The sequence below is a fragment of the Misgurnus anguillicaudatus genome, chromosome 23 (genome assembly GCF_027580225.2).
Source record: "Misgurnus anguillicaudatus chromosome 23, ASM2758022v2, whole genome shotgun sequence".
NCBI lineage: Eukaryota > Metazoa > Chordata > Actinopteri > Cypriniformes > Cobitidae > Misgurnus > Misgurnus anguillicaudatus.
In genome coordinates this window covers 21634353-21650293 of record NC_073359.2, presented here as the reverse complement: position 1 = coordinate 21650293, position 15941 = coordinate 21634353, and the positions used below count along the sequence as shown (strand labels likewise).

The 15941-nt window shown below is 37.4% G+C and overlaps 1 protein-coding gene across 5 annotated transcripts in view; it reads right to left on the bottom strand.

Annotated features, from left to right (window-relative positions):
- Nucleotides 1-15941, bottom strand: part of eps15l1a (epidermal growth factor receptor pathway substrate 15-like 1a) — a 40643-nt gene that overhangs the window by 8367 nt on the left and 16335 nt on the right. For 3 of the 5 annotated variants that reach the window (XM_055217318.2, XM_055217315.2, XM_055217317.2), the window contains 8 exons: nucleotides 15440-15604; nucleotides 12760-12865; nucleotides 12218-12268; nucleotides 9225-9361; nucleotides 9087-9147; nucleotides 8338-8423; nucleotides 7881-7971; nucleotides 1367-1566 (listed from right to left, as the gene is read on the bottom strand). In XM_055217318.2, coding sequence (XP_055073293.1) covers nucleotides 1367-1566; nucleotides 7881-7971; nucleotides 8338-8423; nucleotides 9087-9147; nucleotides 9225-9361; nucleotides 12218-12268; nucleotides 12760-12865; nucleotides 15440-15604 — 897 coding nt within the window. The remainder of the gene's footprint in view (nucleotides 1-1366; nucleotides 1567-7880; nucleotides 7972-8337; nucleotides 8424-9086; nucleotides 9148-9224; nucleotides 9362-12217; nucleotides 12269-12759; nucleotides 12866-15439; nucleotides 15605-15941) is intronic. The other 2 variants (XM_055217316.2, XM_055217319.2) reach the window with 1 other exon arrangement.

Sequence of the window (15941 nt, the reverse complement as noted above, 5' to 3'; positions counted from 1 at the left end):
AAGAAAAAGGGATGGAGGGAAGGAAAGAGGAAGTTGACTGAAGTGAGGGATAGAAGAAGGAAAGGAAAACACATAGAGGGAGAGGACCAGAGGAAGCAATGGAAAGAAAGAGGGATGGAGGGAGGGAGGGAAAGACAGAAAGTGGACTGGAGGGAGTCAGGGAAAGAAGGAGGAAGGAAAGATAAATAGAGAGAGAAGACCAGAGGGAGCAATGGAAAGAAAAAAGGAGGGATGGAGGGAAGGAAGGAAAGAGAAAGGAAGTGGACTGGGGTAGTGAGGGAAAAAGGAGGGAAGGAACGAAAGACAAATAGAAGGAGAGGACCAGAGGAAGCGATGTAAAGAAAGAGGGATGGGGAAGGAAAGAAAGAAAGAAAGGAAGTGGACTGGAGGAAGTGAGGGAAAGAAGGAGGAGAGGAAAGAAAGTGAAATATACGCAGAAGACCAGAGGGAGCAATGGAAAGAAAAATGAGGGATGAAGGGAAGGAAGGACGGAAAGAGAGACAGAAAGGAAGTGGACTGGGGGAGTGAGGGAAAAAGGAGGGAAGGAACGAATGACAAATAGAAGGAGAGGACCAGAGGAAGCGATGTAATGAAAGAGGGATGGGGAAGGAAAAGAAAGAAAGATAGGAAGTGGACTGAGGGAGTGAAGGAAAGAAAGAGGAAAGGAAAGAAAGACAAAAAAGGAGAAGACCAGAGGGAGTGATGTTTTTAAAACTTTTAAATGTGCCAGATGATCCACAAAGGGTTAATATAAAGCAAAAATACTGACATTGGCACATATATTCTTCTATTAACACTGATGTAGTTTTGTTGACTACCTGTTTACAATCAAATAGTGACATTTAATGCTTTAATACTACGATACTAAATTATATTCAAACCTCATGTTCTTTACACTACTGCATAAAAGCTAAAAAAGAAAAAAAAATCTCACAAGACACAGAAAACAGCAAGAAGCAGCATTAGCTTAGCCCAAAGCTCTTGGAAACACCAAGTGCGACTGCTCCTCGTCCCACAAGCCCATGCAAGTGCTGAGCAATACGACAGATGACATCATAGCCACGTGCGCCACAAACAACCGTCTAAGCGGCTGAGAGAGAGCGGTGATGTCTGCCTGGTAGATTAGGGGCTTATTATCCGAAATTTCTGTGCGTTGGTTGAGAGTTAATCACAGATGGACTGCAAGACATGGAGAAAATTAATGAGTAGCCAGCACAAGGCGACAGACTCAACGAAGCCAATGGAGAGGTCTGATCTAGGACACCTCGCTGATGATCGCTAGAAAGCATTTTTTGTTTGTTTCTCGTATTTTTGGAAAGGAACATGTGGTTCGGACAAGAGAAGAGTATCACTATGCTCAACTTACAGAGCTGAAGTCTGCAAAACCCAATGTAGAGTCTTTAGAGGCTTTACTTGAAGCAGGTGGACCGAATGGGTCTTTGCCACTAAACGGATCTCCCTTTTTACTCTGAAACGGATCGCCAGGGTCGCTGCCGAAGGGCTGGAAGGGATCCGCCGTCTTGGGTGAATCTGTGGGTCCGGGGACGTTTACTGGAGTGCTCTTACCTGGAAAAGTTTGGAAATTTGAGTGCAGTAATATACAAAATGCATAAGCATTACATATTGCTGCTTACCCTAGTGTGGTGCGTTTGGTAAGCACACAAAAAAATTTTTTTAGGTGCAGTCCCTATAATGCAACATAATGAAGTTGGTTGCTCAATGGGAACAGTGGCGATGGTTCATTAAACCACTTACATTTGAATCTGCAACCATTAGTTTAACCACACAGCCACTTTACCCCTGAACCTTGTAACAAAACGTGGGTAAGCATTTTAGCATCATAACCACATTTACCAGTCGAAAGACTAAATTTCTAGCTATATGTAACTTTTTATTTAATTAAAATGTACGCATTTGACGGACACAGAAGTGACATGCAGTGCATTCAATACATTGGATTTGATCTTTTTGCGCTATTTTTTGCCTCTCTATCGCCATCTCTGTTTGTAACATACAATTGCAGGTTACTTTACACATTATTTCTACATAGGTTGATGTCCCATCTGACATTTGCCGCAATATCGTACATGGAAGCTCAAATTATAAATCGTTATTATAAACATACTATTTTGAATCAGTAGGTCTCATTGAAACACGCATATGGTCGTTTCCAGGGGTGGAAAGTAACTAGCTACAACTACTTTTTTAGCTATTTGTACTTTTAGGAGTATATTTTTTATTTTCATTTATAACTTGAGTACAAATGAAGAGTTTGGTTCTAAAACGCGATAAATGGCATTAAAAAAAATTAGTTACCGCCAAAATCAGTATTGTATCAGATCAGTATTAAAAAGTAAATTCTTAATTTTACGCAAAATCCGATATCTGCCGTGTTATTGTGTCATCTTTTCTCCCTTTATTTCCAAACTGCGATAAACGCCAGTCCTCCTTCTCTGCAGAATGCAATAAATTTGCTCAACAAATCACAGCGCACCATTCCATGCATTGTAAACAGCGTCGTGCCTAACAACGCCCCTTACCTGTTATAAAATGCACTGGTAACCCACTGCTTCTTGGGGTTTATTGCTTTATTTTGATGACATTGATAAACCTGTGGTGGTTTTCTGTGGCGGAAAAGACACGTAAGACATCAAATTGTAATAATTTACGTGAGAGGCATTCGGGCGAAAGAAAAATGCCGGCTGTTGCTTGTTCTCACACGACAGCAGTAAGCTTCTGTCATGCTAACACATTGTTTATGAAAAACTTTCCATTATTTTACTCGAAGTCAACGAAAATCAAGCAGGACCAAAACATTTTACAACTGATCGCTGCCAAAAAAGTTGTTTTGATTAATACCATTAATGTTTCTTTTTTTAATCAGCGTATACCACTAGTTAACTAAATGAATATAACATGGCAAAGATGAATGCACATTTATTTATGGATTTAATAGATTTATTGAATTTTGCGGAAAAAAATAATTTTCATAGTTTATAAATTTATTTCATTATAAATCTTTGAAAATCAAATTATAGATTTTAATTTTTAATGTTATTATAACCGAAAGATGCTATGTGAAAGTTTGAAACAGAAAATTGTGGTTTTCATCTTGTCATTTTCTTGGTATAGAATTTTTTTACTGAAATTAATCTGATCTAACACAAATGCAAGACAACACTGTACAAAACATAATGTATATCTTAAAATAGTTGTAAGATGTAAACACTGGCTAATAATTTTTAAACTAAAAGTATAACGAGCAATTCGTGAATGAACGGACAATGAAACTAGCGCTGGGCAAAGATTAATCGCGATTAATCGCATAAAAAATAAAAGTGATTTTTGGCATAAAATATGAGTGTGTGCTGTGTGTAATTATTATGTATAAATAAATACACACACACGTTCATTTATGTATTTAAGAAACATTTACATGTGTATATACATTTATTTATATTTTTATATATTATATAAATAAATAAATAAAAATTATATATAAATAAAAAGGTTCTGAAATTAATATATGTATGTGTGTATGGTTAAATATACATAATACTTACACACAGTTAACACACACATATATTAAGCAAAAATTAAATTTTATTTTGTATTCAATTAATCGTGATTAAAGTGATTATAGTTTTTAAAAACCACCTACTTACAAACATCTTACTACTGGCGTCAGCTTAAACTAGCATCGTGCAGTGTCATTAGGTCCCAAAAATAAAACAAATTTGCCCAAAATTCAATAATTTAACTAATTAATATATATATATATATTAACTAATATATGTATACATTTGTCTTCAGCTTTTCTGCCACCTGTGCAGTAATAAGAAAAATGAAGGGTGCCTTATTTTCTCACTTGAGCCCTGCACCCCAAAATGTCTGTGCACGCCCCTGTGCATGGCCCTTTATATACACAGGGCCATTGATGTGAAAAGGCGAGAATAAAATATTGCTTAAAAATTGTCATTTTGTTACAATCCAACAAAGCTGCGAATACGGCTGTGGAATATCACAAGAATGAAGGAAGAAATCTCTTTAATTTAAATAATATTGTCTTACGACAGAATTTTCTTAGACTGTGTATAAAATGTTTGAGACATGTGTGAGATGACTATGCATATCTGCAGTGCACATTCCTTGTGCTTTCACAATGTCAGTGTGACTAAAACATGTCTATCTGTAACGAGTACTTTTACTTAAGTATGATTTTTCAGTACCGGTCATTTCCATACAAGACTTGTCACTTTCTGTGTTTGCCTTATATAAATAAAAAATATATGAATAAAAATTCATCAAAAAATCTTTATGGGTGTAATATTCAAATTGCGCAAGTTTTTATCCACCACATTTATCAAGGTACGATCATTTGTAACATTGAGATTACAATCATACAAATGTTTCATTAATCACATGTGAACCCTGTCGTAAAATAATTTATATTTATGCACAATTTTTTTGTTAATTTTAAACCAAATAAAGTTACAAGCTTCCGCTTTAAAAACATCATTGTGGATGTCATTTGGTATTATTTCTCCACAAGCTCAACCAAAGAACCCACTGGTGGTTGAAGTTCGTGTGATGCGATAACCATCTCCAAAATCGAATGCAAAAAGCATTGACATCTCTTTCCCACACACACCCAACCAGTGCACTTTGTCTTACATGAAAACAATTGCAACTTTACTTATTATAGAAATTTGTGCAAGTTGAAGCTGTCGAGGACGTTCAGAAAGATGCTTATGCATTTTTTCTCGCACCATTTGCAAGACTGGCATTCTCTTACTCGTGAGAACTATGAACGGGTTGCTGGTTCCTCTAAAGGTGTTAACCGCATATTCAATAGGGCTGTTATTTATACCAGACCAGCAATCAGTTTCTTTCTGTCAGTACACGGAATTATAAACCGCAATGTAAAACTCCACCCTGCCGAGGGGAAAAAGCAGTGCTGTTCAATAAAGTGGTATTAACAACGAATGCATTATTTTTCCATTGAAAACAAACCTATAAATTAACATATTTACTTGTATTCCTTTTAAATCTGGAGATGTCACAAACGATTTTCACTATTTGCAAACACTACATTGCACATGCATGTTTACTCTACTTTAAATCTACTTTTGTAACCCATCACACTTAAACGTAAACACATTACTGCGATTATATAACTAAACAACAACTTATTATCTCAAAAGCCGCATTCGACAGATAAAAAAACTGTTTTGGAAAAAAGGTAAAACCTGAAATATGTGAAATACTCGGTTGTGGCATCTAGGCCACACTACCCACTAAAGCGTGTAAACACACACACAGGAAGTGGAGATGGGTGTGTATTTGTGCACATCATACTGGCAAGTGCACGCTAACCGCAGATCATCGAAGCATGTTAGATATACTACCCTAAAAACACCAAGCGAACCTTTCTCTCTAACCTCCATACCCAACTTCAAACCTTTGTTATACCAGGAAAGCACTCCCTTGTTTTCTAGGAGTGCCAAAAAGTGAGCTGCACAGATTCGACTAACAAACGCACGGAGGAAACGGAGGTGGTTTCATTTTCGCAAATATTTGATCATTTTAAAGGGATACGAAAGTTAACCCGGTGGAGTGCTTGAACTCGTCTTTATCGAGCTGTGGTGACTTTTTTGTAAAATGCGTAACCTAACATCTTATCAGGGTTTTTACCATAACCTTACATTTCCTGTTGACAAGATGAACCAGGATGTATGAAATGTCAGTGTGGACAATTAAAACTCTTGTTTGACCTGTAGCACGAACCGTTTTCTACAAGACGTGAACGTGTGGGGAAACGTGTGAGCTGAGGTCAACATATTTTTTTGCAAAAAGCTGTTATGTTTTCACAACAGCCGATGTAAAGATATCGCTTTAATTTTTAAACATGAATGCGAAGAACAAATATATCCAAATTATGCACTTTCATGTTGGCGGTTTAACCTCGTTTCGTCTAAATTAGAGATCTCCAACCTTTTGTGAGCGAGGGCCACCACAATGGGTAAAATAATTTGGAGGGCTCCTTTTTTGATATAGTCTACTCAAAGCTTTACTTGATGTTTTTTTATCTTTGTTAAAGATGTTAACATACATACAAAAATAAGCCAAGCTAATGTAAAAATACATAATTAGTAAATATTAAAATTGAGGCTATTAAAATCTCCCACACCTCAGTTAACTTTAAATTCAAGGACCTTTCAAGGACTTTCCAGGTCCAATACCTTCAAATTCAAAGACTAAATGCAAGGTTACATTGTGGTACCTTTAAAGATACATTGTTACAGTTCCCAATCGAGGGAACTCGCGCTGTGTCACTGCGGTGACACTTTGGGGACGCTTTCAAAGGTAAGTGCGTCTGAATGTGTATATCAAATTCAACCAATGGTGAGCCTTAACGACAAAGACAGGGTGACGCGGGAGCCAGGAAGTATATCGCTATTGCCAAAGGCGGCATTAGATGGACGCAGAAAGTATGGCGAGGGAGACGCAGCGTCTCGTTCTCTTCTCAGGGAACAACAGTTACGTACGTAACCCGAGACGTCTTCATGTGTCAAACACAACTATGCAAAAAAGCATTTTGCTATGAATCAACATTCGCATACAGAAGATATAAGCATTTAAAGTGAACAGTTTAGCACGTGTCCTTAAAAAGTCTAGAATTTTTATGATATTATCCTACACTACACAGGGAATAATATGGATTTTTTTCTAGAAAACTTCTTGCATAAAATAGATTCATGCACTTTCGATGACCTGTATCTATGTATGTATATTTTCCTTGAATTTTTTCCACCAGATTCACAAACTTTCAAGGATTTCAAGGACCCGTGGGAACCCTGTTAATAAAATGTGCATTGGCGGGCAACTCACAGACTCTGTAAGGGGCAACCTTGTGCCCGTGGGCACCATGTTGGAGACCACCTGGGACAACAACTGTGCAATTGTTAACTTTCTTAACCAGATTACATAAACATCTAGTTCAACAACTTGTATGGTTACATATGCATAAAAAAGTCAAAAAAGTCATTGGTTTGTTTGTAGGCCTTAAAGGACAAGTTCTGTATTTTACACTTGATGCCCTGTTTGTTTTATGATGAAATAGAACGGTTTTGACTGAAATTTCGACATATGCAGCTGCCCCGAGAATTTTCGGGTGTTTGTTGTTTCACCTCCCACCTCTACAATGGGTGTATAGGTGCACTGGAACAATCCTTACGAAAATGCATTGAAATTTCGTTTACAAAGACGTTAAACCCACCAAGTGGTCAGGGGTGTTCACTGATATGCTCACACAAAAATCACTGCAAAAGATGCTTTCCAACAGGTGTTTTAGCATTCGTTGTTTACTTGTGGACCTATTTTTCCAAACGCCTCACACCCGTATATTCTTCCGTTGAGAGCTTGAATAATAGACACTCCAGTCTAGTTGGTGGCGATAATCCACCTTTGCCAATTGCAAGAATACAAACAACGTTCCCGGCAGTGAAGTAATACCGTACCTCACAGCACATCTAATACAAGTCAATGGAGTTGGACAAAAACTACGATAAAACCAGTTGGAAAGTGTCTTTTGCAGTGATTTTTGTGTGAGCGTATCAGTGAACACCCCTGACCACTCGGTGAGTTTCACGTCTTTGTAAACGAAAGTTTAATGCATTTCAGGAAGGATTGTTCATGTGCACCTATAGAGCCATTATAGGGGTGGGAGGTGATACAAGAAACACTCGAAAATTCTCGGGCCAGCATCATATGTCCAAATTTCAGTCAAAACCGTTCTATTTCATCATAAACAATCTGAAAACAGGGCTTTAAGTGTAAAATACCGAACTTGTCCTTTAAGATAAAAGTAAAATACTTACCGCTGGGTGGTTTGGGCCGTGGCGGTATGGTTTTTTTGGGCGGTAGGGCCGGCATGTCTTGCGTTCGGCTGAAGGGGTCATCGACAAAGCCCTACGTTGAACCACACAGGAAAATTGGTGTGCCATTATTAGCCAAAAAGTGCAAAAGTCATAAATTATGATGGCACAATCAAAACCACATCTTAGGCCCTGTTTATACCAGGTATTAAGATGCGATTTGGGGAAAAACATTGTGCTCGGTACATCACAATAGATCAATAGGTGGTAGAGAGTAGGCAGTCTTTTGTAGCTGTTCGAACTAAATGCTCTTAATGTGGTCGAAAGTGGATGAGCTCAAAAGGTTTTACACCCTGTTAACACCTGCATGTAGCGTCATCCACTTGTGATTCAATCGACCAAAATGCATCTTAATACCAGGTGTAAACAGATGCTTACAACTGAAAATTTTGTTTGCTACCTTTGACATTTGGCTAAAGTCTGCGAATCCGCTGTTACTGCCGAAGGAACTGCTTCCGAACGGATCCAATGTACCAAAGAAATCGGCTAATGACACAAAAAACAATAATAAGTTCAGTACACACAGAACATAAACAAACATAAACAATAAATAATCTGCACAGTTTTCAGATTATTTAAAATTTTTACTATACATAAAACTAGCATGAAATTGAATTTGTTTAGACTTAGGACCCTGTGTGCATCTAGAGAAGGAACCAAAACATCAAGTTTACATTTAAACATGCTTTTAACAGAGCCATTCATTTCAAGAATTCAAACCACACCATTCACTTATCGGAGTTGTTTTGCTCTCTATCTGTTTTTTTACTCTTCTACAACCCACGGGTTTAAAAAAAACGTGTTGAGCGTTTCCTGGCACTGCCTCGAATTCAAACAGAGCTGCAGTCGACTCTGCATTACCGAAACAGCAGAGGAATCTCACGTCCCCCGTGTTGCCAAAGGCAGAGTGTCCGCTGCAGCATGGGAACTATTTTGTCAGCTTATTCACACGTTTTCTCTCACAACACTCATTGGTCTTCAGAAAAACCAAGAGTGTCGCCACCGGGCAGGAGGTGTGAAAATATCGCCCTGCTTGAACGTGGGTGTTTGCATAGCTTAGTCTTTTTTAGCTGACGCCAGATCAGTCAAAAAGTTCTTTTGCATGCTCATATGCTCAGCATCTTCAAAAATATAAAGCAGAAAGATTACCTTGGCCTTTTGGTTTGGGGCTGGTGGAGCTAAACGGGTCATTCCCTGGGAAGTGATGACCCTACGGTCAAATGAGATGGTTGATAATTACACATTAAAATGTTATACACTAAATTTTGACTTTGGCTGTCTTTCTACCTTGGAGGGAAGAGTGGCACTTTTGCTAAAAGGATCGGAGTTGGTGAAAGGGTCCGGCTTGGAGGGCTTCTTGAAGAAATCTTCAGAGGACGTCCTGAATGGGTCAGACTCTTTAAAAGGATCTCCTCCGAACGGATCTGAAAGAATTTATAGCTTTATGTAACTGAACTAGGGGGAAAAAACTAAAATCAGCTGCTCTAGAGAGGCATTTAAATATCATCATTTACATGATATCATCGTCTATCTTTAGCACATGTGTCAAACAAAGCAGGTGTGGAACTGAAAGTCTCATTTATTACTAAGGGGGAACTGTGCAAGTTCACTAAACACAATGTTCACCACCAATTAAAAATAGAGCGCATTCAAAGGGTTAAAGTCCATGTAAAGTCTGATATTAAAGGGATAGTTCACACAAAATGAAAATTTTGCCATTATTTATTCACCCTTATGCCTGTATTAATTTTTTATAATGATGAACACAAAAGAAGATATTTTGATAAATGATGGTAAGCACACAGCTGATTGTAACCATTGACATCCATAGGAATGTGGGGAAAACTGTGTAACTCAGTACTATATAGTTCAGTCTTTGCAACATGTTTCAGCAATGCATTTCTAACATTAACCTCTTGACACGCACTAATTCGTGGGCAGGATGACGTCAGTTTTTTAACGCTGCTAACAATATATCTATATAGCCTACTACAAACATTAATAATATTAACATTACTATACATTGTTTAAAAGGTCTACGGGTTTAGCAACAGTGTATAGTCTCTGTTTTGAGATACAGATGCTCTAGCATCATAAATGTAGTATTTTGTGACAGAAGTCCAGATGACAACATGCAAAATATAAACGGGACTTCTTACCTTTGCGTTGATATAACTATCGCGAGTCGAATCCCGTCTGTTTCAGATGTGTGAATAACCCACAAAACCGTCTAACAGAATACATCTAATTTTTGTCCACAAAAGCGTATAATCCCTGAAATATTTAAGCAATATCGCTCGAGTAGGAGTGTGATATAGCTCTATATCATCATGGCTGTGATTAGGCCAGAGGCACGAGGCCGTAGGCGATATTGCTTTTATACAACAGTTCGACGGCACACGTTTGAAAAACGAAAACTAGAAAACAACAACGGAGTTATTTTAAAAGCCTCTTTGTTTGAGAACTACTTCTTCCGCCACGGATTTGAGGGCGGCCAGAATGACAGGTAACACTTTCGGCTGCTTTGAATCTCCTAATAACTCAATGGACGGATAGGCGTTTCTTTATATTAACGTTTCTTGGTCACAAAGTGTAGTTTTAAGATTAGTTCAGTCGAGAATGTATATGTATTATATTTAAATCTGCAGTCGATTAGTAAAGATAGCGCCTGTTTGAACGTTTGCTTATTGAGATTCGGTACGAATGAGAACCAAAGCATGAGCGGACGTCAGTGTTCACTCGCCCCGCTGACCACCGCCCTCTCTGGGCTACATCTCTGACAGGGATTCCCCGGCTCTCATGTTGGCCTTGCTTGTTTATGATCGTCAAAATGAGATCAAATCAGCAGTATTTGGTGTCATGATCAAACTATTACTTGTTTTTTATTCATATTTAGTGTCTTTTGTGTTGTTATTGTTTTGGCGCGAGGTAAAAGTTAATAAAACTATACTTGTATAACGTTACTATTGCTTTCTCATTTATTCTTAACGCAATACAAGCACTCGATTATTATTATTAAACTTTGTTCTTGTCAGTACTATATAAAACGTTTTTTTATAAGTGTCAGAGAGATGTTTTTGCATGCTGCTTATAAATATATCAGTGGCGATATCTCATAACATGTTTTAATAGTCACGTCACGATAAAGTAAATGATCGATGTCCACATTTAAAAGCTGCGGGGCTTACCTGCAGTTCCACGGTGTTTTCGCGTTCTGATAAGAGATATAGCTCCAGAAAAAAAAACAGTGTTTATATTCCTCTTTCCAAGTGTTAATCGTCCACACGACGTGACAAGACATTACTCCCATTAACTTTAACGTAACATCCATGAGCGCTGATCTTTGACGGAATAATAACTTCCGATTGGGGATTCACAGACTGATTTATGAGCTAGTAAACTAATGAGACACACACACGGAGAGTGTTTAAAAACAGGGCGTCTGTGTTTTTCCATTCAGAGATGAGCCTGTTTAGGACCTCCATTCACTAGGTGGCGGAATGATACGAAAGGTGAAGCGGTTACAGTGCCGTTATCAGTACAATATCGCATAGCTCTTAGCCAATCAGTAGGCGAGAGTGTAATACATAATATTCTAACAGAATCATTTGACTCGCTCGTTTCTCCAATGACTTCATGGAAAATATTGATAGACAGAACGTGTAGCCAATTAGATAACGAAATCCAACGATCTTTGTGTGACGTTTTATTTCCTGGTGTGGAAACTGTATTTTATATGCTAACATAAGGATAAATGATAATAAGAATGAACGTGGATGCATGTAAACAAAGACTTTTATTTTGGCACTTGGAAAAGACACTAGTCCTACAAAAACCCTTGCAAGAACCTCATTTTTGGGCTTATTGACCTCAAACTTGAAACATTACTTCTTTAGACTTGTGGCTTTGGGATCATTACATTTCTAGGTTTCACAGACATATTTATCTTTACGTTTTTTAGTAATAAAAAGTGAAGCTCAAAGTGTCTTCTTTCTAACCATAGTTATGCGTATACTAAAAGTGGTTTAGTAAAAACAACCCATTTATTGAAAGTAGGTTTTTCATGGTTTGGGCTAGAGTGGGGGTGCTTTTCAAGAGGTTAACAATGTGTTTATAAACAGTGAAACGACTTTACACAGACTTTAATGAAATAAATATTAAAACAAAAACAGCCACGTAACATAATAACATAAACAAATATTATTTTAAGACTTTTTCATTGGCTAAAAGTTACATGCACGATCTGATGTATTCACCATGCATTCAGATGTATCAAATACCTGCAACGGTGGAGGTCTGCTTTGAGAAAGGGTCGTTCTGAAAAGGATCACCTACAGCAGAACACAAACACTAAGATTAATTCGGTAACCATCACCAATGCCTAAAGATTAGCCTGAATAGCCAATAAGCAGTAATTTGAATAAAATAGGAAAGTACTGACTTCTGAGCACTGTCATGACTCAATTAAAGATGTGCTCAATGACATTTTCAAAACCGACTAGCGGTTGGGTTGAAAAGCCTGTGTATTATGTCGGTGTAGGGTCATATCCAGATCCCAGACCCTATTATGCTTCTACAGTATATAAATCAGAGCATTCAATGTAAATATGTTCATCTTAACGATATCTATAAACTGATGTCCTCCAAAACATTGACAAAATTCAAAACGGATCGATTTTTATGCTTATATCATATTCCAGGCTGGGTAAACTAAACGCCATTGGATATTATAAAGGGGGAGGGGCCAGACAATATGTCCAGTCCTAACTTCCTTTTCAGTGGAAACGCATCGAACAAAGCTGCACATTTCAAAACACTTTACCTTTAAATGGGTCTGTTTTAAAAGGGTCCTCAGACTGGAATGGGTCTGTGTGCATCTCCTGAGGGGCGCTGTTGAACACAGTGGTCTTCACCTTGAAGGGGTCCTCCTGTATCCAGTAAAAACAAACAGTTATTATCCAAAAAATTTTCTGTTTGCACTGACCTGAGGCCTGAATAAGACACGGTTTTGCCAAGTGGTGCTCGACACGCAAGATTAATTCCAGCACAGAGTTATTTTGTGTCATGGCTGACTCTTCACAGTTTTTATTTTTTTAAGAAAAAAATCTCATCAAATTCATTCTATGGTTTAGCCTGCCAACAGTTGATCCTGTCATGCAGCAAATAATGTCTAAGAAACAGCCACTAATTTTGCCAAAAACTCACAGCTTCGGAAAAAACATTTGTAATGGTAACCTTTGACTTTAAATTTCAACAATTTTGTGCAGTTTTTCAGCTATTCGTTCCAAACAGCACCCACAACATAGGAAGCTCTGTTGAAAGTGTTGGGTTTCCAAATTGCACCTTTGCATGCGAGGCATGAATGAGAAAGAAAAGCAAGCTGGGATTTCCTTCAGAAACCAAAGAATGTCAACAGGAATTCATCACAATCTCTTCTCGTAGTCAGCAATCATTCAAGTTCACGACTGTTCAGAAACGCTTCGGTTATGGAGCTTATGTTTGGAAAACAATTTCACAGTGTGTAAGTATGAGACTATAAAACTGTCATAAAGAAACTGAAAAAAAAAGAAACCTGTTCCCGTAACATTACACAAAGAAACATATTTTCTAATATAGTATCTTAAGGTACAAGTCTAAAGTACCGTTTACACTTTAAAGGATTAGTCCATCCAAAAAAAATCCAGATAATATACTCACTACCATGTCATCCAAAATGTTGATGTCTTTCTTTGTTCAGTCAACAAGAAATTATGTTTTTTGAGAAAAACATTTCAGGATTTTTCTCATTTTAATGGACTTTAATGGACCCCAACACTTAACAGTTTTAATGCTGTTTAAAATTGCAGTTTCAAAGGACTCTAAACGATCTCAAATGAGGCATAAGGGTCTTATCTAGCGAAACGATTGTCATTTTTGGCAAGAGAAATAGAGATATGCACTTTTAAACCTCAAATTCTCGTCTTCCTCTGGTACTGTGACGTGCCATCACGTCAAGAGGTCACGGATGACGTATCGAACCTACGCCCCAGTGTTTACAAGTGTGGAGAAAGAGGACCGTTCCGAAGTTGTTGTATGTGGAATGATACTAATTAATGTCTTTGTGTCAGTTTATGGTTTAAAATCGTCCGCAAATGTGCGTTTCATGTATGTAACACGTGACCTATCCACGTCATTACGCAATTACGTGAGGTTGTGCTGGCTCGTCACACAGCCGGAAGAAGAAGAGAAGTTGTGGTTTAACCCTTTAACTGGTGCAGCCTTTTTTGAGTGGGGGGGTTGGTGAAAAGGTGATATACACCTTTAAATTAATATAACTCTGGCATTTTTTTTTTTTGGTCTAGAAGCCTAATTTTGGTTTAAAGTTTGGTAATTTTGGTTTTTAAAGAAGACACTTTAACGTTTTTTAGGGAAGTGTCTGGAGGTGAAAATATTTTTTTTTTTTTAAAGCAGTTTACATTTATTTGTAATAAATAAAAATGCAATATAGTATAATTTTTAATACATAAAATTGTCAAAAAACTGAGGTTTGTGCTGGTTTGCTTTGAGGTTTGCTGCATACTTGTGTCACAAATGAATAAATTACAGTTACTGCATTATTATTACTGCTAAAAGGTTTTGAAATCTACATTCTTAGACCTTTCCAACAATATATAGTTTGTCGTGATAGATTAACATTTACATAGAAAATATTGAAATAAACGTAGGTGTCCCGCTCACGGGACAGTGCCAATTAACGGTTTAAAAGTGCATTTTTTTCTTGCCAAAAATGACAATCATTTCGCTAGATAAGACCCTTATGCCTCGTTTGGGAGTCCTTTGAAACTGCAATTTTAAACTGCATTAAAACTGTTAAGTATTGGGGTCCATTTAGGCCATTAAAATGAGAAAAATCCTGGAATGTTTTCCTTCTTACACCCCTAAAACAGATGTCAAAAGTTAATTGTTCATCAACTGGGAAGAAAAAAATCACTCTAAAAGTGATCCCAAAAATCAATCGTTGTAATTTTATTGTTATAGTGGAGGTGTGACCTGTATTTAAAAAAGTTTATTTATTATAAAAGTATTTTTATCATCCATAGTGTGAATGACCCTTTACAGTGTGAATGCTATCTATGTTGACTTGAATACCACATACAGTATTACTTTTCAAAAGCGAGATTGTTCTTGTCAAAAAGTTAACTGTTTAAATACATTACCATCTCAGGAGGAAATGGTTTAATCATTAACAGGTTTGCATAAAATGTCAATGCTGCACCTTTATTTTTAGCTGCACCTACACTCACTTAGTATGCATACTCCCCTGCATATAAAAAAGCTGTATATGAGGGCATGTATGATATTATTAATGTCCTATCTTTATCTAAACCAACCATTAGTAACCATGCTACACACGCTGTAACAAACTGGGTGCTCTGATGTCCGTTTCAACCATCAAATCCACCTAAATATAGCTGTTGAGTACGTGTAAAGCTAATTGTACATCACAAAAGTTGCGCTCTCACCATGGCCCCGAATCCTCCGTTCTCCTTCTCCGGGAAGCCTTCGCTCATGTCGGCCAGGTTGGTCATGCTGCCCCCGTGAGTCCCGTTCAGGGTGCTGCTGTACTGCTCAATACTCTTGCTGATCTCGTGCTGGCTGTCCTGAATTTGAGACAGTTTGCTGCGAGCCTGCGATATGCACAGATGGGATGAAAAGATTAGTGAGACTCTACTTTGTTTCTGGACGTTTTTAGGTAAAACTTGTTTTAAGGTTCATTAGAAACCATATTTGCATGAAAGTATTTGACATGAAGATTTTCTGATGTTTATCGCCCCCTAGTTAAAACACAAGGTAATGCATTCTCAGTCTTCTAAAGACATAATATCATGCAAACCATTCCAAAAACTTAAAATTATATAAGTATCATTACATGGTAAGACTTAAGAGTCTACTTTTGTGCTCCATAAAAAAATAGCATTTAAAGGATTAGTCCATTTTCTTAAAAAAAAAAACTCCAGATAATTT